Below are 22,747 nucleotides of genomic sequence, written 5' to 3' on the forward strand. Positions count from 1 at the left end.
CAGTATATCAGCACTGGATTAAAATGACCTCGACAGGTGCAAGATGGATGTAGTGAACATGCTCAATGGTAACCAACTCCATATCTATGCACTCTCGCTGAACGCGTTAAATATAACTCAGACTTAAGACCAATCATATATCCGCAATGGGCCCAGCTCTCCGACCTCCACCTCGTCTCGCATAAGCCATCTCACGCTCCTCCCGCCAAGAGCATTCGTCGCGGAACTCGCAGATCCGGCATTTCCACGCGTCCATGATCTCCACGCCGCGGGGATCTCGCTCGCCGCGCCACCAGGTCATCTGGTCGTTGAGGTGGGAGGTGAGGGATGTCGGATCGAAGAGGAAAGATCGAGTTCCGATGAGCTGTCTTTTTATGTCTTCGTTGGCGGCAGATGAAAGGTACCGAGCTGTGAGAACCGGCGAAAGGAGGGTTGAGTAAGGTTCCAAGAGCTCTGGCTGGGAAACTGATGGGATAGATGGTGCGACGGATGGTGTGTCAGGAGAGTTTTCAGGGAGGAATGTGAGGCGGAGTTGTTGTATCATAAGACCCCAAAGACGGGAGAGGTTGTTGTGTGTCAGTAGGATTCTGGTTGAGTCCTGGCTATCAATAGAAGGGCCCTCATTATGTTCAGATTCTTGTGAAGAGAGAGCGTCGAAGTACTGGTCGTTCAGGCCGCCAACCTCCGAGACGAAGGCGTTCGTGAACGGCTTCTCTGCGTCAAAGTCATACCGAGCGGCAAGGAGGTCAATAGTGACATCGTCGCTCGTGATCATCCGGTTGAGCATATGGTAGTAGAGTTGCAGCTGGAGAAGAGTAGGCCGGAACCCCGTGCTTTTGACGTTCGGTAGTGATCGGTTACCCTTAGTCTTCACGTCTGTTAAATATATCCGGCGTAGGTCATAGACCGCCGCAGGCAGTTCCTGCTCAACGTGCCCCGTTTGCTCAGCCTCAGTTTGACCAAAGTCCGAAAGCTTCATCCCGCCTTGCGAAGAAGAAAGCAAAAAGTCTGACAAGGACATCTGATACTCCGGAAGCGCAGCGCGCGACGCTACAATATCCGCATAGTACCCAGCAGCAGTAGCCTCAAGCTCCGGGTCGGGACACTCATAGGACAACTGATCAATGATGCCATTGACAAATTCCCCATCGATAACGCCCCAAACCTCCATCTCACGCGTAACGCCATAATCGCGCAGCATACGCAGGCCCTGAATGACATTCCATATCCTGAGACCCCACGCATCCTCTTTAGTCGTGATTTCCACAGGGACGGTAGTGTAGATCTCATCCTCGAGACTCTTGTGCATGGAACTTCCCTTCTTCATCGCAGCAGTCCTCTTCTTCTGCCCCCCATGTTTTGTCAACGTGAACCAGTACTGCAGCTCGCACCAAGCTGGCGAAACGAGATCCGTCACTGAGAATGCTTTGTTGGGTGCTTGCCGGAACCGTTCGACGGGGGATCGAGTATCGAGCGCTGCGGCTTCGGGATCCTGTTGTGTCCATTCGAGAGCGCGCGCTGCATTGCGCTCGCGTTCTTTTACTCGGCCCTCGGTTGAATTAGAGTTCTCGACTAAACGCTTGGGAGAAGATGTCGTCAGCTTAATTCGGGTTGGATGTAATAGGACCAACCCACTAGGAAAATGTGGACGATGAACGGCAAAGGGTAAAGGGAAAGATGAAAAAGCATACCAAACGGGCTGTACCTGTTGCTGTTGCCAGCGCGCGGACTTGACTTCCCCGCTGAACTCGCACCCGCACCCCATCTAACGGCCTGGCCTGGTCGAGGCTGCGACTGCCGCCATGGCGAGCGAGGCCCTTCCCGACCCAGCACCTTAGGCGACCGAACGCGAGCTGGCTCAATGCCATCCTCGATATCTGCAACGAGTGCTGCTAGAGCTTCAGGCTGCAAGGTCTCGAGATCAACGAGGTCTGGGGATTTTGGCGACGTGATGTGTTCGATGGGCGTTGGGGTCGAGATCCAAATTGGTGTCGAGATGAAAGTGGCGTCGGGGTCGGTCGCGTGTTCCGCGACGGCTTTGTTCAACAAATCGTTTAGTAGATCCTCTTCATCTGGAGTGAAGTCTGATCCGTAGTCAGATTCCTCATTTCTCTCTGGGCAGGACATGCCTGCGACTGGAGGGGATCATGTTGTGTAGATCGAGTTGATGTTCGGGTGCGTCATTGCCATGTGAGTTGCTTTAAGAATCCCGTTGTTCTTACTGGCTGGCCATCACATACTTGGTAATTATACAAACACAGAGGATATATATAAAATATACTACATAGAGAACAAGTTAACGAAAGAGACTGAAGTCTATTGATCTAAGTAATTGCTCTTGGTATCCCATGCATCGCTCCAAAAAAAAAACAAAAAAAACATCCCAATACCAGTATTCGGCAGGGATCTATAAATATATATACATCCAATCAGCCTCAACACATTCTAAATCTACTTCTCGTGCATTCATGCAGTCCCAGCAGAGATCATAGCCCCCCCCAGAAACGGCATGCAACACGCCAGCACCCATCTCCTCTGCTGCAGCAAGTGCCTCAGCAGCCGCAACCTCCTTCGCAGCCTTTTGGTTCAACCAACTCAGATAAGTCTGCCAGCCAACCGCAATGCACCCGGAGAAGACGTTCCGGAACTGCGGCGGCACGTACATAAAGCTGAACGCAGTAACAGCCGGCCAGAGCTTAACACTGTTCTGGATACTAACAGGGAGAGCCTTCTTCAATCGCTCCCAGGTCTCCTCAAGCGTCGCACCAGCGAGAAGAGAGTGCACGCTGAAGAAGTACGTGTTGAAGACAGGTGTGAAGCATGTCTGCTGCACAACAACCTTCGTCAGGATCGAGAGGAACCTGCTCGGGTAGTTGAAATAGTTTCCGAGGAACATGAACCTAATAGAGAGCGGTGTCAGTTAACAAGTACATACACATACAGATATCTGTCACATGGTATCAATCTGATAGAAATTATTGGTCGCATATCGCATAACCAAATCCCTTATCACAGAACATACCATTTATAAGAAGGAATACTCGACCCAGCGCCAACACACAAATGCCGCAGAGTCCTAAGCGGATCATACCCAGCGCTGACAGTCGCTCCATCCCCCTGCACAGCCCCATCCCCATCTTTGGCGTCCGATTTCGCAGGCGCAGGAACCTCAGAAGGAAACAGCATCTGCGCGCTCAGATCACCACATAGGTAAATAACAATCGAGCTCCAGAACTGCGTTGCATACGGCTTGCGATCCTGTACGCGCGCATACCATCTTCCAAACTTCCCGACCGGACCGGCCTTTATCACCTCGCGGAATCCGCGACGAACGGGTGCAGTCGTTGCCCCGGCTGCGGCTGCGGCTGTAGCGGCGGGAGTTGTGTCTGGGAGCTTAGGTGGAGTTGAGGCGTTTGAATGGTGCGAGTGTGGTTGGTTTGCAGATGTGGTATTTCTTTCGGCGGGCGTCTTCCCCGCGGAGGAGTCTGAGTTGTATCGGCGTTGTGGGCGTGGTCGGCGCAATATCTGGGGTTGGGATCTGGGGGTTATCGGTCGGCGGAAGGTGGAGGTTGAAGGGGAGGTTGGGGCCCTGGATAAGAGGCCATTTCGGAGGAGGGTCATGTCCAAGATGACATCTAATTATGTACAAAAGAATGACTTGAAAGTGGATGTGGAAAGATTGCCAGAATTGGAAAACAATACGCTTGGAAATCCAAAAATCCAACCTCGGGGATTGTGGCGATAAGACCCGAAAAGCGGGTTAAACTCCGACTTTTCAGATCAGTCCCGGATGCAGGTTCCGATTATTGCTTTCATTATGTAGTGATTTACTTTATTATTTATCGAAGAAACTTATTGGAAAAGAAGTGCCAAAAATAAAATTATATTTGTGAGAAAACCCAAACTCCGGCTCTATGTAATGCATCCCATAAAAACATTAGTTGAATGAGGTTGCCCTCAGTATGATATGAACGGGTATCAAAGTAAAAACAAAGACACATCATGCAGCGTACTTTTTTTTGGTGACATGAAAAAGGGGACAATAGAAACTATGATTAGTGACACAGACATGTATAGGTATGACAAGTCCGGACAAAATATGGTAGGATGAGAGGAATATAAACGAGCTGCTCAGCAACCGTCTATTGCTTGAAGGAGTCACGGGTGTGGACACGGTCGATATCATACGGGTTTCCCTCATAGGTAACCGAGCGAGTCAGCGAGGCACCAGTGCGATTGGAAGCAACAGATTGCGCACGGCTGCGAATTCGCTCCGTGGGGAGTGCGTCAACACCGTCGTGAGACTCGCTAGAGAGTGAGCCTTCGGGGGCAGGAGCCTCTGTGCGATCGTACTCCACTTTTTCCTCTGCCGCCGGCGGGGCAAAAACCTGCTCCTGGAGCTTGCGCATGAATGCCTCAGACTGAGCGGCGAACTTGCAGCGGGTGCGGATCGCGGGTCCGTACTTGTAGAACAGGAATGGGAAGGGCACGCAGGCGAGTGCCAGGAAGGCTGGGATCGAGGATGCCCAGTGAATACCCAGGTTCTTATACATGTAGGTGGTGAAGAGGGGGAACGCGGCACCGAATAGGGAACGGATGACGGAGTTTGCAGCAAGTACAGAGGCGGCGAAGATGGTGTAGGAGTCAATGAGGTAGTTCATGATGCTGAGGAAGACGAGGACCATTCCGAAGCCGAAGGGGACGCCGGCTGCGATGCTGACCATGAAGTGGATTGAGGGGTAGTTGGTCCATGCGAACCAGAATAGGCCGATTGGGATTGCGACGGATGCGATGAGGCAAGGGGGGAGACGTGCCTCCGGGGGTGCGAATCCATTATGTTTATCGGACGTCCCGATGTAGCGCTTGTTATCCCAGAGGGAGTAGATGACGGCAATCAACATGCCGATCATGATACCGAGGAAGGCGAGGCCACCCACACCCTGATTCCAGCCGCGGGACTGCTGGTAGACAATGGGGAAGGCGGCGAACATCATATACAAGGTACCGTAAACAATAGCCATGTAGAGTGACAGCAAGAACACAATAGGCTCCTGGAACAAAAGAACCCAAGGACGGGACAGTGACACTTTGAAGGAGTCTTTAAGAGATACCTTGCCTTGATCGATCTCAAGCTTACTCCGGTAAATCTTTCCCGACAGCTTTGAGAGTCTCTCCGCACGGCGGCGGAGAAGCACGGGGGCATAGGTTTCGGGGATCGTCAGAGAACCGATAATCCAAACTGTACCAGAAAAGGCGGCAAGGAAACCCATAACCCATCGCCAGCCGCCGTCACTCATACCAATGAATCCACCAGCAATGGGGCCGATGATAGGACCAAGGAAAGGTGCGGCGGCGAACAAACTCATAGCTACACCTCGCTGCTTAGCGGGGAACATATCGGCAATGACACCACCAGCGTTAGTCAACGGCGAGGATCCAAAGGAACCGGCGAAGAACCGACAAATGATGATGGACCAGGAATTTTGAGAACCTGCGACGCCAGCATTGAAAGCTGTAAGAGCGGCATAGGTAGTAATGAAGAGGACTTGGCGGCCAAACAGCTCACTCAGTGGAGCCCAAAGCAATGGTCCAATCTATATCAAAGCAAATAACGTTAGTATGCATGCAAAACATTTTACACAAGCTCAAGAGCCAATGTCTAGAGAGTCGAGGTCTTACCGCGAATCCGAGAACGAAAAGCGAAACACCAAGAGTGGCAAGTTCTTGCCCGATGTGAAACTGCATCATGATCTCTTTAATACCACCGGTATAGGCAGATGATACCAGGGAAACGGCCAATGTTGCGACGGCCACCAGCATGGTAAAAGTCCATTTCTTCGTCTCGCTGAAGTTCATGGGGTTACGAGGGTCGTTTGGAATCCATGTTACTTCAAATGGGTCCTCATCTGTTCCTGAACCGGGGTATGGGTGATCAATGATCTCTTGTGTGACGACACCCTGGTCGAAGACCAAACGCCAGTATGGAATTTTTGTTGGGGCAGAGGACTCGATCTTATCCGAGACCTGAGGTTCCGAGTCAGCTGCCATGGTGGGCAGGTAGTGAATTGAGATTGCGATATGTAGTTGATAGGTTGATAGTATCCGAGGTAGTCGTATATGCCAATTAGGACGAAGGATGGGTGGGGATCTCGGAGGGTTTGCGGGGAGAAGGGATGCCGAGGAATATTAGTGGAATGAGACTTGGAGACCTCGGGATGGAGCTGCCTCTATATATAAAGGGGGTTACGGGGTTATGAATGGGATCTATGCAGATAAAGTACGCATAAGTGGATTCCGTTGCTTGGGTGGGATAGGTGGGCCCCGAACCCGGACAAGATTTTTTTGACGGATGTTGGGTTCTGGACCCTTTCCTTGATTATGTTGTTTTTGGAGCATCTATTTTATAATTTCATACTAACTTCATACCTATATTTGGTGTACTTCCAAGGTGAATTAAATGGTTATACGTCGTACAGAGGTAAAGATGCAGATGCAGCCTTGAAGGTAACCGAAGCCCATGAATGTTAGGGCCTATCTGTTTGCAGCCACGTTTTTGCGCCACGTGATTTATGAATGTTTTATGTTGAGCTACTCGGGTATGCGGCATCGATCTGATTGGTTCACTTGGCTACCCAAGGTTTTCTGACATTTGAAATTTCCCAGACTCTCAAGGTCCTATCGCTTCATTTCTAGCGTATTCTACTTCGTAAAGGAGGCTGACTATCTTACTAATATAATATTAACTAACTAGATAACTATACATAATCCTCCATGAATACCTAGGCAACATAATGTATAAAATCTCTCATAAAGTAAATGTGCACAAGAGGCCTGGCACAAACTTCGGACCCGCCCACAGTCGGACGTTCCACGAATCGGACTCGGTACCTTAACCGAAGCTTCACCCACCCGACACTGACAACAGATCTAAAGTTCTCTGGATCGGTCATCTAAGGGTAATCTCCGGTGCACGTACATAAAATGGTGTTTGTAATCCTTATTCCCGACTAAACTCCATGTATTCGGTACTTCGTATGACAGCGAGAATAACATTATGATTATCAATCATTATGGTCAGGGGCATGTATAAAATTGCCAGTCCTCTCTAATTTAGCCCTCCATTGAGTGCCCGAGTCGGCAATCGGTATATGAGTTCCGATGTTAACCTCGTAATCTGCTTATTATTTGCCTCGGTAATCTCTTTGAAATTAATTCCAAGCTAGGCATCAGCGCCATGGTTTGCTCCAGATATCCATGGATACAATCGAATCCGAGGTCAGTCCACCAACGCTGCCTTGAAATGGATATATTTAGATCCGTATCATTGAAGGATGTCCGTTGTAGTGATCGTGTTTACATAGATCAGGCCACAAGCACCCCATATCAAAGGACACTCGTGGGCTGATACCACCCATCATATGAGGCAGGCACAAAAAAGCAATGAATATTTTATCTCCAGAGCTGGTTCTACTTCCAGCTAGGAGTCGGCTATTTACATGGATCCATGAATGTGCTTTTTGGAAAATAAAAATAAAAAAGGGGATTAGTCTATAAACGGCTAGAGCTCCGTTGTCCGGTCAAGGTTCGGCGGTGCCATGCGAAAAACCATACACGGGTGGCTTGCAGAAAAAATGAGAGCAAGGAGAACCAGGGAAAGCCAAGCCACCAATTCTACCGCTAGAATTTTCCATCATATCTTGGCATCTTCTTTTTGTTCGCCTCAGGCCAGCAGTCGGATGGGGACCCACTGTAGATACACATAGGTACATTTGCCACCAGACAGTATAGCCTTGATCTCGGTGCTCAAGATAGCTATACGTGTCAATTTGTACCAGTCAAATACCCTCAGAGTCGGCTACTTAGTCTCCGAGTCTTGAAAGTTTTTCAATTTTGTTGACAACAAGATCAAAGAAACAAAACACGCGTTCAAGTCACTTTGTCTCCACTTAAAATCAGAATGACAGGTGGGCTAAGCATCTAGAAGGCCATCCAGCGTCTGGTTCAGCCCTGCGAGCAGAGGATCATCGATATTTTTAACATGGGTAGCACAAATAGATCACCTGTCCAGCAATCCATGTAAGCAGTATCAGACTGTAAGATTAGCATTGCAGTCTTAGGAATGGGCAGGCTCTAGTTGCCTCTCGTTGTATATTGTACTGAGTTTGATACCAGAATTGCAAATGTATTCGTCTTATCTACTCTCTTCTTCTCCTAGGTTCGACTTGGTCATTTGATATTTCCTCTATAGATAATTTTGATTTATTCGGAAATGTTCCCCATGATCTGGAAAGTAATGAGTCATTCTGATATTCTACAGTGCAGAAAGTACAGAACTATCTACATACTACCCTACTTGTTAGGGCCCGTATGATATGTTGAGGTCATTATGACTAAACCCTGTTCAAGTCGCGATTTTCCTTTCAGTGTGGGTGCTTCTGTGGCGGTCGGATTCGATGCTGGGTCTCGTCAGGGCTCAGGGCGTAGGTATAACGGGTGTGAAGTAGTCGGAACTCCAATTCAAGTTGCGTGCTGTTTTAATTACTTGATTGTTCAATGTTCAATTTTCTTGATTGTTATGGTGTTATATTATTGTATTGTTGTATCGTAGGATATTATTGGATACTTCCAAGCCGTAGTTAATTATTGGATCAGGGCTAAGTCACGGTGAAGTCATAGTCAAGTCCAAGCGCTTTGGACGGCACCCAAGTATGAAGTCCCAGTACAAGGGTGGTGGCCCACGTTCTTTTGACTATTTCTCTGAACGGGTCAAAAACTATTGCAATCTCGGAGACCATTGTCTGTTGATTATCATCTAACTGTCAAAAGTCCTGTACTTATGATGTTGCCTCCTTGTTATACGATGAGAAACCTTCCGAGAATATTCGGGGTGGAATCGAATGCCTTGATTCCATGTTGACTTGAAAAGAATAATGTCCAGGCATGAGCTAGTATGTTGTTGCAGAGTTTCCCATCTGATTTTGGATGATAGTGTTGTTGGACGTAGGTACTAACCCTTAAGACATCACCGGTTTGGATGGGGTGGGGAAGGGCAATATTGCGACCGAGAGGTTTCCCCCAACCCGATACCATAATGCCAAGGGGGAGGGAATACATTATGATAGAAACACGACGAAGGGCGCGTCGGTCGCAAAGGCATGCCGGTTACTGGCTACAGGTTACATGAAGAAGAAAAGATGTGAATCATAGAAGACAGCATTAAAGCGTCTTGTCATGAGATGATGCTCGCTAAGGCATCATGTTAAGGGAGCCCCCATAATGTACATGCCCATGACTGATCCATCAATCGATGGCGAGCAGTAGCATCGATAAAAAAGCAAAATTGCGAAGCAACCCGGTGCCGAAACCCATTGATATTTGAAAGCAAACCCATCATGTATCGCCAGTAGTCATGATAAAAGATAAAAAACAAACCCCATGATCGCCTGTCAGAAAACCAGCTCGTTGAAAAGAAAAATTACGAGCGCTCGCCACGGAGACGGCGGGCCAACTGGATGTCCTTGGACTGGATGGTGACACGCTTGGCGTGGATGGCGCACAGGTTGGTGTCCTCGAAGAGAGAGACGAGGTAAGCCTCAACGGACTCCTGGAGAGCACCGATGGCAGAGGACTGGAAGCGGAGATCGGACTTGAAGTCCTGGGCGATCTCGCGGACCAGACGCTGGAAGGGGAGCTTGCGGATCAGAAGCTCAGTGGACTTCTGGTAGCGACGGATCTCACGGAGAGCGACGGTACCTGGAGATGGAACGTTAGAAAATGTTCAGAAGTGGACTGGGTGTATGTCTTGTTCGACATGAGATAGAACTTACCGGGCTTGTAGCGGTGAGGCTTCTTGACACCTCCGGTAGAAGGGGCGGCCTTGCGGGCGGCCTTGGAAGCGAGCTGCTTACGGGGAGCCTTGCCACCAGTGGACTTACCTATTCGAGACAGTTAGCAAAATGTTTTCTTTTGTTGAACGCGTGAGCGCGTCACCAAATCCTCCCCTCAACGCGAGACCCGACGAATCAGGTATCGCCAGTGGGTGGGGAAAAGGTGAATAAAATATGATATAAGAAATACTTACGGGCAGTCTGCTTAGTACGAGCCATCTTTGATGATAGACTTGATGGAAAAGTGGTTTTGTTGATGAAAGAGTTGGTTGGCGTTGGATGGATGTAAAAGGGAAGAGAGAGGTGGGTGGGGGGAGAGTATTTGTAGGAGACGGGAGGGGGGAATTGATCTGAGAGGGAGCCACGAATCAGGGGAAGTGAGCCGATCAGAGGATCAATCAGCAGAATCAGCGCGTAGGACTGGGGACTGCGTAGCGTGTAGCCCAGAGACTGATTTGCGGTGAGTTCTGATTGGCTCAGCTAGATCAAAGTGCTGGTACTGCCAACTAAGCGAGCCCTGGACCAATGAGAATGCAGGATCAGTGAGTATAGAATGCCAAACCCTTGAATTCTTGATCTTGCAACCAGCCTCCTTTAGATCAATAATTAATGCATTCTAAAGTATTCGACACCCTTTGGAATGTATAATTGTTCCTTTTTTATTGTAGATTTACATTGTTGGTGGCGGATTATAGGAGGATCAAAGATGGGCCACGGCAAAGTCGGCGTTCCAACTCTGGGGTCACCCGGTAGATCAAGGTTGGTCTGTGATCCTGTGCTCTCATTGGTGGACACGATCCCTAGCGCGTGATTTCCCAGTCTTCGCTCATTCCCGTATCATACAAATATCCTCTGTCCACTTCCGTTTCCTTTCCCTCTTTTTCAATCAATTCATCGACAACCACTCAACTACCAACTCCTCTTCATAACATCTCCACAACCCCCTTTTTCTTCTAATCCATATTCAATATGTCTGGCCGTAAGTCACTACCCCACAGTTCTGTTTCTTCAAGCAACGCGTTCTAACGCGTCTCATTTCAGGCGGCAAGGGTGGAAAGGGTCTCGGCAAAGGTGGTGCCAAGCGTCACCGCAAGATTTTGCGTGACAACATTCAGGGAATCACCAAGCCCGCTATCCGTCGTCTCGCACGCCGTGGTGGTGTCAAGCGTATCTCCGCTATGATCTACGAGGAGACCCGTGGTGTCCTCAAGACCTTCCTCGAGGGTGTCATCCGTGACGCTGTCACCTACACTGAGCACGCCAAGCGCAAGACTGTCACTTCTCTTGACGTTGTCTATGCTCTCAAGCGCCAGGGCCGTAAGTTTCCACGTGTTTCTCCATTGCATGACCCGTCTCTAACCTTGCTCTTCAGGTACCCTCTACGGTTTCGGTGGCTAAATCATTTGTTCTTTTCTTTTCCGGGCTGGTTCACGGTACGACGGGACGTTGGGGTGTTCTCTGATTTATTTTACTACAACTGTCATGGGTCTCTGGGTTTGCTTTTCATAACACTCGATTACCACTATTGCGCGTCCATGGTGTGCGCTTCTGAGCTTTTCTGTATCATAGCGGCCTCCACATTACGGCTGGCACCATGGACATGGTGGGATCAAGCACTTAAGTGCGATCCGATACGAATACATTCAAAACTTGAAATAATTTTGACTTGTTTGGTCTTTCTAGTAGTATACGTATACCTCGGCGTGTAGATGTTTCGTATCTTGGCCCGTTTGTTTTATTATGTTATATTGTCGATCTTGATATTCTATTGCTGGTATTTATGGCTTGGTCATTGTCATGTTCGGTGGCGTGGTCTTCGCGGTTTACGGTTGCTTGACGCGTTGTTTTGACTGCCTGAGGCCTAGATTCCCATGCTCATCATCAACTCATGATTGATGTATAGGATTTGATTAAACCTCAATTCCACTGACCCGTAATGCCTATTCATTAAATTATGTCTATTCAATCTAATCAGCCTATGTCACGTTGTTGGTTTCCTTAGTACATCCATAGATGGCTTCATGGTGTGCGTTGTACGCGTGTCTAGATCAGCTTCGTCCCACTATAATTTGTTTTTACTTTGTGCACTAGTTCTCTTTTTTGTCTATTCAGACGGCATACTGGCTTGGTGTGTTTTAGTGGAGGGTTGCTTAAATAGTGAGTGCGGATATACCTGTAGTGTAATAATATATATATTAGCTCTAGCACTAGCCTGCAACATCACCCAACTTGTCAAAATGTATACATTTCACACAATTTACCACTGGAGGGAACTGAAGCATTTGAATTTCACCCAACTGCCCAGATTAGAACACTAGAGACCACCACCGTGGTGTGGTGAGCAAAACAATACAAGTCGAAGTTGAACTACCCAAAACGGCAGTTCAACTTTACTTGGCGATATCAAACAATTCTGATCTACCCACAACTAAGTAAACACATATATTCTACTAAATTACCAGGGTCAGAGTGAAAAATTATGTTTAAAATTGAATCATACTCCTTCCTTTTTGAACACTGAGCAGGTGGTGGAAGTCCCGTTGTCCGCTTGTCATATGAAGACACATGTGAACCCCCGAAAAGGGAAGTCCAACATCTCTTGGCACTCCGACCCGAGGGCGCTTCTCATAACCCGAAGCGCTCTTTCGCCATTACACCCCCAAATATCAAGATCAAGATAGCCCAATGTCTAATAAACCAGAGACCAAGGATGGCCGAGTTTCCCATAACCCCCTAGGACAGACCAAAGCACTGGCATGTGACAAACAAACCGCGTAATGTACGAGGTCAAAAGACAGATAAACACCCCAGACCTGAATGTACCTGGTCTGCCCTTATATTATCCCCCACACTGCCCTCGCCCTCAGTCCTACCAATCTCATCACTCTCATCACGGCCACCACCCTTGCTACCCGAGTCACAAACCCAAAGAGAGCCAAGTACCAACATCATCAAGATCCGCCATAACTCCGCCACGATAGCAAAAAAGCAGCCAATGGAAACAAAAGCTACACAGACCAGAGAGTCTCCCCAAAGTGTCGCAAGGTACTGCATCATGTGCCACATGGACGACAAAACCACTAACAATACCGCAGCCTACGCTCTGACCCCAAATATAGCGACTTCACCATTGTGTGCGAAGGCGAAAAAAATGCTGTGCACAAGTGCATCATTTGCCCAAGATCGAGGTTCTTTGCTAAATTCTGCGATGGTGGATTTGAAGTGAGATACACACCCAGATGGCGGGAACAAGACCCAAGAGGCTCACACCGGCCAACCAAACACAGGAATCGGCTACAAACAGGGTCATATTACACGAGAAGCCGACACTAGTCAAGGGGGTGATTGACTACCTGTACACACTGGACTACAAGGTGGAACTCCCTCCACCAGCAACAAACCTCCCTCAGCAACCAGATGGAGAAAAAGCCCGAGATAACCAAGAAATGTCTACCCACATGCCCGAAGATGCAGGAGCAGCATGGGATATCCTGTCATTTCACATACTGATCGAATGTTCATCCACGGGCTCAAGGTCCTCTCGAAGGAAAACGTGGCAAAAGAGCTGGCGCGGCCGCTCTACGCGAGGGCGTTCCCACATGCGATCTATGAAATATACAACCCAACACCCTCAAGTGACTGAGACCTACGAGACCTGGCAGTGGGAATTACTATGGAAAACCTCATAAGCCTGAGAACTGGAGCGCAAAATATGGACCCAACGGAGGCGGGAACAGGAGAGGAACCAAGACCTGCGTCTTTTCCAGATTCCCTGGTGAGCCCTGTCCCACAATTTTCGTCAGACTTGACCGTGGCAATGATGAACAGAACGGCTGCAGACTGGGATTGCTATGGAATTTGCATGCCGAACTGGGACCCGCAGGATACTTAATGGGGTACTCACTCCGAGGTTAACCCCGACAAAAAAGCAGGAAAGCTGACGTGATATTTGATACGAACGAGACAAGACTGCTGCGATAATTCACCCTGTATTGCAAGAAAACTGTAGTTGTAGTCGAGAAGTACTATGTAGGTGATCAACCTCGAGTAAACTGCACAAACGACAAACATAACCAGCTATTATACGGAACAGAAGGTGATTCGAAGGTGATTCGAAGGTGACAAAACGATCCCGATAAATATATAGCAGATAACACAACAGAGCGAGCATATGCGTGTAAGACCAAACCATCAGCTTGATACCCAGACTGACTTGGTTGATCCCGCAACAACCACCCGCCACCATAAACACCTGCTTACACCATTACACAGACCGAAGACAACAAGGAAACAAAAGGGTATGGGGTAATGGTACAGACAAGGGTAAGGGAGACTGGGATAGGATACCAGAGGTGTCATTCCGGCCACGGTGATACGATTGACGAGATATTCGAAGACCAGCATGACTTCCTCAATTACCACATAGTGCAAAGAAAGACACAAGTGAATACCGGCTTGACTCTATGCTGACTGTCAAATTGCTAGTACCTAGGTACCTCACTGACCTCCGAATCGCCCGTCAAGTGAAGCAGATGAGACCTGGTTTCCTCACGCCGTCAACCCTCACCCGGTGAGACATCTATCAGTCTCCCCGACCGACTATTGCCGAATACCCTCCATAGAAAGCCCCGATACCCCATAAAATGAGTCCTAATCGTTACGAACTGAAAGATGAACCACGCGGTATAGCGAGGAACCTGGCCAAAAGCGACACCGCGAACAGTTGATGAACACTGGGTCAACGTGCTGGAGTCTTATTTGGGAACACATCCATGGATATGGTCTTCGGTATTTTACAGGGCATGTGGTAAGCCAATAATCCGAATGGGCCTGCTGGAACACTGAAAATAATCATGAAGGAATCATGCTCAACTGCACGGGAGCAGAATCCGCAGCAATATTTACGAATAACTCGACATAATGCCACTGGAAACCAGTCTACGTGTTGACTCGTCTGGCGCTGAACCGAACCAAGCGCCGCAAGGGACTGAGCCTTCAAATATTGCACCCTGATGGCATGTGACACATAAAAACTGCAATAGGAGATTCTAGGTGTAAGTTCTATTGCACAACAGCACAAGCGCCAACGAGCTCTACGACCACATCTCTTTGCTCGAAATTCCTTCACGCAGATGGATCAAATTGTTAAATTGCTAAATTGTTAAGAAAGCGGGCAATAAAAAAGAAAGAAAGAAAGAGAGAAAAAAAGAAGAAAAAAAAGATAGACATAGCATGTCCTGGTTTCGATCCAGGGTCCTATTGTAATTGTTAGTTTGATGTTTGTGGGTTAAACTGGTTGCGGTGAAACGTACCTCCGGGTTATGAGCCCGGCGCTCTTCCCCTGAGCTAACATGCTGGAATGTTGAAATATCAGTCTTCATTTGCCTACATCAAGGGAAGTCAAAATCAGGATACAACACCTTATTGTACACCAAAGAAAGCCATTTATTATAGTAACCCTAACTCACGAGACACTCTTGTGGTGAGCTCAAGCTCTTAATTAAACGACCAGGTATACATTGACAAAAAAATATTTTGATTTGAAGGGTCTGTTTTACGGAGAATCTTAATTGCCTTGGATATGATAGGTTCTACTTGAAGAGCCTTAACATCATTGTCAGATAGTACGTTGGTAACCATCTCTGTTACTACCGAAATGTGTTTCTGTGATAAGCCGGTATAATACCTCGGGAAACCCGTTCATAGGAACTCCGTACTCGAAGCCATCACCTGTAGGGATCAAACTTGATTGCGACTGGACGCCACCATATCTAGGATTTACCTTCTCTTTCCTATTCAGGAAATACCCATGCCTTGCAGCTTGCCGCCTCGGTTTCAAGCCGGCATCCTATGATCCAAACATATAGGCTCATTGCTATCCGTGGCATCCAGCTTAACATGGTTGCGTACTTTCTATTGGTTATGGCTCAGAGAATGTCAATGCAACTACATATCCTTGTGTCACGAACAAATATGGTACAAGATCGACTCTATAGCTACTTGTAGGTACCGGCCTGGTGGTCTCTATACTCAAATATATAGACGTTGTTCATGTATACCCCAAGGGGCAATCGGCTAGGATATTTCAATGGTCTGTCAGAAGGGCTATCACAAGCAATTCATCTGGAGGCTGGCTTATGGTGTGCCTGGTCATTGATAGGCTCCTGGGTTCCAACGCTATACGGTACAGGTACCAGATACGAACGAAACATAATTATTATTATTACACTATCAGAGACATGTGGCATTCCGGAATAGAGAAATCGATCGTGGCTAGCTTCTAAAATTCTAGAATACACGTGTACATAGGCAACTAAGTAAGGAATTTGCCATCCCTTGCTGTCGTGAGCTGCTAAGCCACAATTATTTTCCTAACAAAGGTCCTTGGAGTCTCCTTTCTATATTTCCTTGACTCAAAATGACGAAGCGCATAGTATGTGCATACGCGGCTAGCCTCGTCTATACAGACACGTGATAGCTTTTCGAAATCGCCAAGGTGTGAGTCAGAACAATCAGTCAGTGTTGGTAATCCTCGGGGAATAAATGACGAACATCGGGATAATCAATAATCAACCACAACAAAGATGCGCAAAGCCCAAAAAAATTTAAAAGAATACACGTCGAATACGAATTTGAAAGCAGGAGCATGGTCCTCCGACGGTGTCGGTGATGCCCGGAGGCCGGCATTCCGGAACGAAAATAGAAAGCTTCCAGAAGAATAAAAACACAAACGCTTTACTGAATGCAGCCCTAGCGGCATGCACAAGCCACGAAAATTCCTTCTGGAACATACCAGAAATACCGAATACGATTACCTGCAGATCGTGGCTGTTCCAAGTGCCGTATGGTAACAGGTTAAACCGGCAACATGAACGGCGTGACGGGGATTACCGAGAAGTGGCTGTGCAGCCCTAGCTGTCACAACCAATCATTTACATTGAAAAGAATTTTCACTGTGCATTAGGCTGTTACTAAAAATGATCCTGCATGACAATCTCGCAGTCCCATCGCCGAGAACCCGGAATTTAAAGTGCTGACATAGGGTTTTTTTCTTTTGATCGGGATTAGATGCCGGTGAAAATTTTTCTACTTGTCTTTTCTAAATCCTTATGCAGGGGCCCTCTATGTTGACACCTGCCCAACCGAGAAGGTGGTTTATGTACGTTGTAAATAAGGGTGTCTTCGGTAGACGAATCCACCTCTCAGATCTACGTATCCGACTATGTATATCTGAGTGGGCCATTGGATCTAGATACTTGGATCAGCTGAGGGTGGTTTGCCACTTCCCCGGACTCTGTAGGGGCCACGTTTTGGGGTGCCCTTGAGGAATCTGCCAAGATATTTCCGGGTCCCTCTTCGGAAAAAGGGAGATCACTCGGATATGGGCCAGACTGTTCGGTAAGCACGGCAGACCCCGGACCCGATTTGGCGTTTGTAAACCGAGAAAATAATTTAACCTCCGAAAATATGCCGGTCGGATATATGTTGCGCTAGTGGATTTCAAAGGTAGATCTTTAAGAGGTCACATGGCACCTGTTAGTTAGACTATTGTTGCTGCCTTTGAGTTTTGCGCCTAAAGAAGATCTAAGCTGGAAAGTCGGGGTTTGCCGATGCTGGTCAGTTCGGAGGCCCTTGATCTAGGATCTGATACCCTGGCATTTAGCGTCCAAACCATTAATGCATATGCACGGTTGAATAGTGACAACGCTAAAACAGAAAATTTCGAATGTAATTCTCAGTACATGGCATTCTTACCATGCTACTTCTGGTGTTCCGCGTGCCACAAAGCCCGCGCTAATAATTTAGCTAATCTGTACATCTAGGGATCCGAGCGCTGGGAAAATCTGAAAATACCAAAATCAACATCAATACTCCGTATCCAATTTAATATTCCAACCTAATTCCCAACACTTTCTGAGTCAAAGGGGAAAACATATGATTCACATGTGATTGAGTCATCGAGTCATCGAACAATGCAAACCAGAAAATTAAGGCAATCAGCCCACAACAAAGAGACCATGTGACCATGATCTTAGAACCTTGCGCATAAGATTCTTGTGTAGCCTACAAAGTAACAATGATAAACCAAATTGGGCATTTCCCGCCGAGCCTATGTATGCTAAGAGCTAAGTCATGTAGAGGCAAGCGCTTACTTGCATCTGAGAACAAGTCTAAGACATGGAAAGCATACACGACAGCCCTTCGCTTAAGATAATAAAAAAATAAAATAAAAAAATAAAAAAATCTCGTGGTGACTCTAAGATCTGGGGTCAGCTGGTCATCAAGTTCCTATACACAAACAAGATCCATGGACCGTGTCCTACTTCAGCTTATCATGCCATTAGATGCATGGTCAGCTGACTATCGCGTCTGTCGAACTACGGCCGAGCGGAACCCGCCGATTGGCGCGTAGTGGGGAGATATTGCAAGACAATCCCAAGACAACAAACAACACCAAGACCATCGGAAGACAATTGAGAGACAATTACTCCACAGCCACAATCTTGAGTATTCGAGTCTTAGAATAATTGGTTCCGAGTACCAAGGAACAAGAAGAATGTGCTCTGCAGGCTTTCCCCATGTTGTGCAGGAAGGAACGTTGGGACGGCCGACCCGAACCATTGGGCACCAGCCACATGGCCCAATCTCGATATGGCTAGTGTACATAAAGAAAGTATGGACGAATGATAATAATATAAAATAATAAAATATATCTCGGCTGAACAACTCTCCGGGTTTCAATTCCACGTTTGTAGAGATTCTAGTGACTTCTGACTCACCGGAGATAGTAGACCAGGCCGAATTACCAATTCCCAACGGACCAGAAATTTAGCATGCGAAATGTGCACAAAAACAAACTAGGTGTGGCTCAGCCTTAAGGGTATTTCCTCGGCATCTCCACCCCCATTTTTCCTAATTTTGGCCCTGGTCACCCGAGTGCAAATCGGAGCTAGTTCTAGACGATGCGACGGAATTTTTTAATTTTTAATCTAATTTTTTCCCCTTCCTTTTCTTTTCTAAGCGATGTACTGTAAACCTTGGCTGAATCCTTTGCCCGGAATTCTCAATAAACCTTTTTTCGAAAATATTTACTAATGTAGATCTTAAACAATTACCATTGACACCCAAAAAAGCCCAATCACATAGAATATTAGGTATGGTGGATCCTTGTGGCTTTTGTGTATCCTGTAAGCCACAACTTCACGAGGGAAACGAGTGAAAGAAGATCCCCAGGTCAGATCAGTGGAACTCGGTAAAATTGTGGTATGTGGTTATACGAATCCTATCCCAATTTGGACTAGCGTTGAACTTGGGTACAATCAAAAAATATAAAAAATAATAATTACGTTAAATACGCCAAATACACTAAAATGGTCAATACGGTAAATTCTTGTTCGGAGAGGCCGAGCTAGTGTGAGGTCATCTAAGTACAGAGTCCTGGAGCGCTCTTTATTAACTCCAGTCCTCCCGACCTCTTTCAACTTTATTACTCATACCCAAAACAACTCTGACTCTTGAGATCATCATATCAAGTAAGATTTGCTCTTCCTCCGGTCGAGTCATTCTCCAGAACCAAACTCATACCAACCACAGTCAACCTCATTAAAGTTCCAGCCCTCTTATAATTCATTCGATCAGCCTCCCGACGTTTCCAGACTCTTCGCTACCTGAAGATTTGAACCAAAGTCTCCAATCCAGACTTCTACAAAAGCACGGCCACAATTGATCAGGAAATCTTAATCGGATTTTGTACCGTCGGGTTCTATAAAAGCTCGCCTTTCCCCGGTGGCGAAACCTACCCACTTTCTCTGACGTCCCCCAACACCGTGATAACATAATGCTTATGTACCCACGTAAGGGTCTCATCACCGATCCATACAACTCAGAGGACATCATCATACAAGACGACCAGTACCCACCTGATTTCTATTCCGAGAACGCTTTGCACTACGATCAATCTCGTTTGCAATCACCGTTCCAGTGCCACCCCAGTGTACAGCTCTCCCCGCCATCTTCCGCACCTTCCTCGCCTACTTTCTCCTCTCCGACCTTCTCGACTTCTTACCCGCAGACGTCTGACTGTCAGTCTTTCGGGGCTCCTTCGATGACCCCGGCGCCTTCATATAACCCGTCGTACGACATTCAGGGTTCCAATTCACCTTCGCACTACTTGCCTCAATATCCCCAGCAATATTATACGCCGATGCTGGTGCAACAGCCTCTCGCCGGTAACCAGGGTTGGGACAGCAACCTGCAGTTGTTGAGCCCCGCGCGCATCCCATACGCCGGTGTACAAAAGAGATCTTCGCCTTCGGCATCCTCGCGCTCAGCCCCCTCGGGATTGGCACCCAACAACTACCACCGCCGTTCCAACAGCGCCAACAAGCCGCTGCCAACCCCGGTGCAAACTCCTATTCAGAATTCATTCCTTGCGACTCCCTTCCAAAGTTTCGATCCCTCCTCCCAAGATGGTCACAACGCCGAGGCCGAGTCTGCTATGAGAAAAGCGATCATGGATCAACAGAAGCAGTCACCTCCGCAGCAAATTCAGAACGACTACTCACTGGCTCCTTCGGTGTCAACAATGAGCCATAACTCGCCGGTGACTCCGCAAACTACCCTCGACGAACTCGACGACGCATCCAAGTCGATGACCAATGGTGAGAATCGAATTCCTGATATTGATACGTGGATGGACCAATACTTACGTCTCGACGCACCTCCAGAATATAATAGCGCCAATGGTGCCATGTCAATTGGAGTCCCCAAGCTGAACAGAACCATTTCCGATATATACCAAGACGAATTATACAACCCCACCATGATGGCTGCGCCCCAGGTATCCAAGTCGATGGGACAACAGCACCTCAACCCACGCAATTTTATTGCCGATCGCCTGCAAGCTGCCAACCAAGGACATCTATCTGCTCGTTCGCAATCGCCTGCCAACCAACGGGATCGCTCACCTTTCCGTGCCTCTTCTCCATTTGCCGGTGACATGGGTAACAACACTCTCCAGCAGCCTCAGATGGCTACCAGCATGCCTATGGGGCAGAACGCTATGAACGGAATGAACATGGGCCAGACCTCAAACACTGGAGATATCAAGACTATGTCCCCCAAGGATGCAGTCTTGGATTTCCAAGACAACGATGATGCCATGCCCCCTCTGTGTTTCCCCCAGGCCAGGCTGATTTCAACCTGGGTGATGCGCTTGGCTTGCGACACAATAATGGCTCAATGCGACCGATGGAAGCTTTCCCTCAATATTCGGTACCCAGCATGGCCCAGCCACAATTCGCATTTTCCGAACCTCAGATGCATCGCCCTCAGAGTAACCTCTTGCAGCAGAGTACCGAGTTCCCTTCGCTTCCAGCAGTGGAATCATCTACCGAGAGCTCGCCTCCAAGCCAAATGAATATGTCGATTACCGAGGGTATTCCCCGTCCCGCCAACACATCTTCGGATGCAGGCACCTACACTTGCACCTATCACAACTGTTCCGACCGCTTCGACTCTCCCTCCAGACTCCAGCGACACAAGCGCGAGGCACACCGGCAAACAACACCGGGCGGCCACCTTGTCAGCCGCGACACCTCGCTCCGCAACTCCCAGGCTGGCCCGCACAAGTGCGAACGCATCAACCCGTCTACAGGCAAAGCATGCAACTCTATCTTTTCTCGGCCTTACGATCTTACACGGCACGAGCATACGATCCACACTGCCGGGAAGCAGAAGGTGCGCTGTCACATCTGTAACGAGGACAAGACCTTCAGCCGAAACGATGCTCTGACAAGACGTAAGTTTCGATTATTTTCTTTTCTTTGCTTTTTACCCCTTAAGTTGATCATACGCTAATTACATTAATTACAGACATGCGTGTGGTTCATCCCGAAATCGACTGGCCAGGCAAGCAGCGCAGGAGAAGAGACTGAGAGCGCCTTCCACGTCATAGTCTACCGGATCGGCATGCCGAACGTCATAGGTGGACCCACTTAGGTCCACCAAAAATCCGGGGCTTCGTCATCATGACGACATAGTTCCCTAATCCTCATGATCCTCATGAACTCTCTGTATTACTATTCGGATCCCGATTTTTATTTATTATGTGTATGATTTTACGTTGATGATTTTGTTTTCCATGCGCAAGCCCCTATTAGCATTGGTTGGTGTGTTTCTTTCTTGGTTTTTTTTGGCTTTTTTTCCCTCTATTTTCTGTCTATGGCTTTTTGGGTCTGGGAAAAACAAACGGTTTTGGTGTTGTACATTTCTGTTGTACATGGTGTTGCTGCATTTTTGACTCTAGTACAGTGTGTCCCTCTTGTACTATATAGTACATTCCTCCAAAAAAATGTATATTAGCTTTTGGATATGACATGAATTCATTTGGAAATGATCTATCACTTTCCACTTCACACTCCACTCTCCACTCCACAATAACACTGGGAACGGTGAAACACTCCTCTTCGTCTGAAACAATCGAGGGATAGAATCGAATCCCTCGCACCCACCTACATCACACCTGCATATTTATGTCCACTTATGTCAGCCATCTTCAAAAGGTGCTCAGCGCCGATCCCTCAGTGCACTATGTATGTGTTAGTTATGTGTAACACAATCATAGGTACATTTGTTTAGAATGTATCTCGTACATTGTAGAATAATTAGTTGACAAAAATACCCACTATGACCAAGGTCATTGAATAATTGTACAATTGTACAATTATATAGTGTGTATTTGTATCGCAATAAATTAATTTAACATCTCCACGGACGAGTCCCGATTCGCCCTGGTCGCATATTATGCTCTGTGCTCTGTACTCCGCATTGCATCAACAATGACAATTAACCATTAATAT

The 22,747-nt window shown here is 47.5% G+C and overlaps 7 protein-coding genes across 7 annotated transcripts; 3 read left to right on the top strand and 4 right to left on the bottom strand.

Moving 5' to 3' along the window:
* Positions 1 to 133: 133 nt before the first annotated feature.
* On the bottom strand, positions 134 to 2,127 carry N7487_003954 (exonuclease V; the record flags this gene model as incomplete). Its single annotated transcript, XM_056871701.1, has 2 exons — positions 134 to 1,634; positions 1,706 to 2,127. The coding sequence occupies 2 exons, from the start codon at positions 2,125 to 2,127 to the stop codon at positions 134 to 136; spliced, it is 1,923 nt and encodes a 640-aa protein (XP_056729421.1).
* A 280-nt stretch (positions 2,128 to 2,407) lies between these two features.
* On the bottom strand, positions 2,408 to 3,621 carry N7487_003955 (Mpv17/PMP22 family protein; the record flags this gene model as incomplete). Its single annotated transcript, XM_056871702.1, has 2 exons — positions 2,408 to 2,900; positions 3,023 to 3,621. 2 exons carry the CDS (start codon positions 3,619 to 3,621, stop codon positions 2,408 to 2,410), a joined length of 1,092 nt encoding a protein of 363 aa, XP_056729422.1.
* Positions 3,622 to 4,142: 521 nt separating this feature from the next.
* N7487_003956 (MFS transporter) lies at positions 4,143 to 6,048 on the bottom strand (the record flags this gene model as incomplete). Its single annotated transcript, XM_056871703.1, has 2 exons — positions 4,143 to 5,594; positions 5,680 to 6,048. The coding sequence occupies 2 exons, from the start codon at positions 6,046 to 6,048 to the stop codon at positions 4,143 to 4,145; spliced, it is 1,821 nt and encodes a 606-aa protein (XP_056729423.1).
* A 3,147-nt stretch (positions 6,049 to 9,195) lies between these two features.
* Positions 9,196 to 10,217, bottom strand: hhtA (histone H3). Its single transcript, XM_056871704.1, has 3 exons — positions 10,082 to 10,217; positions 9,828 to 9,935; positions 9,196 to 9,753 (listed from the first exon to the last, which is right to left on the bottom strand). The coding sequence occupies exons 1-3, from the start codon at positions 10,104 to 10,106 to the stop codon at positions 9,476 to 9,478; spliced, it is 411 nt and encodes a 136-aa protein (XP_056729424.1). The 5' UTR covers positions 10,107 to 10,217; the 3' UTR covers positions 9,196 to 9,475.
* Positions 10,218 to 10,856: 639 nt separating this feature from the next.
* N7487_003958 (histone H4) lies at positions 10,857 to 11,285 on the top strand (the record flags this gene model as incomplete). Its single annotated transcript, XM_056871705.1, has 3 exons — positions 10,857 to 10,866; positions 10,929 to 11,204; positions 11,260 to 11,285. 3 exons carry the CDS (start codon positions 10,857 to 10,859, stop codon positions 11,283 to 11,285), a joined length of 312 nt encoding a protein of 103 aa, XP_056729425.1.
* A 1,841-nt stretch (positions 11,286 to 13,126) lies between these two features.
* On the top strand, positions 13,127 to 13,576 carry N7487_003959 (uncharacterized protein; the record flags this gene model as incomplete). Its single annotated transcript, XM_056871706.1, has 1 exon — positions 13,127 to 13,576. The coding sequence occupies one exon, from the start codon at positions 13,127 to 13,129 to the stop codon at positions 13,574 to 13,576; it is 450 nt and encodes a 149-aa protein (XP_056729426.1).
* A 6,149-nt stretch (positions 13,577 to 19,725) lies between these two features.
* On the top strand, positions 19,726 to 21,823 carry N7487_003960 (stress-regulated transcription factor RPN4; the record flags this gene model as incomplete). Its single annotated transcript, XM_056871707.1, has 4 exons — positions 19,726 to 20,548; positions 20,615 to 21,018; positions 21,078 to 21,687; positions 21,762 to 21,823. 4 exons carry the CDS (start codon positions 19,726 to 19,728, stop codon positions 21,821 to 21,823), a joined length of 1,899 nt encoding a protein of 632 aa, XP_056729427.1.
* Positions 21,824 to 22,747: the final 924 nt, after the last annotated feature.

Source organism: Penicillium crustosum (genome assembly GCF_028827405.1).
Source record: "Penicillium crustosum strain IBT 35664 chromosome Unknown utg000002l_segment0_segment0, whole genome shotgun sequence".
Taxonomy (NCBI): Eukaryota; Fungi; Ascomycota; class Eurotiomycetes; order Eurotiales; family Aspergillaceae; genus Penicillium; species Penicillium crustosum.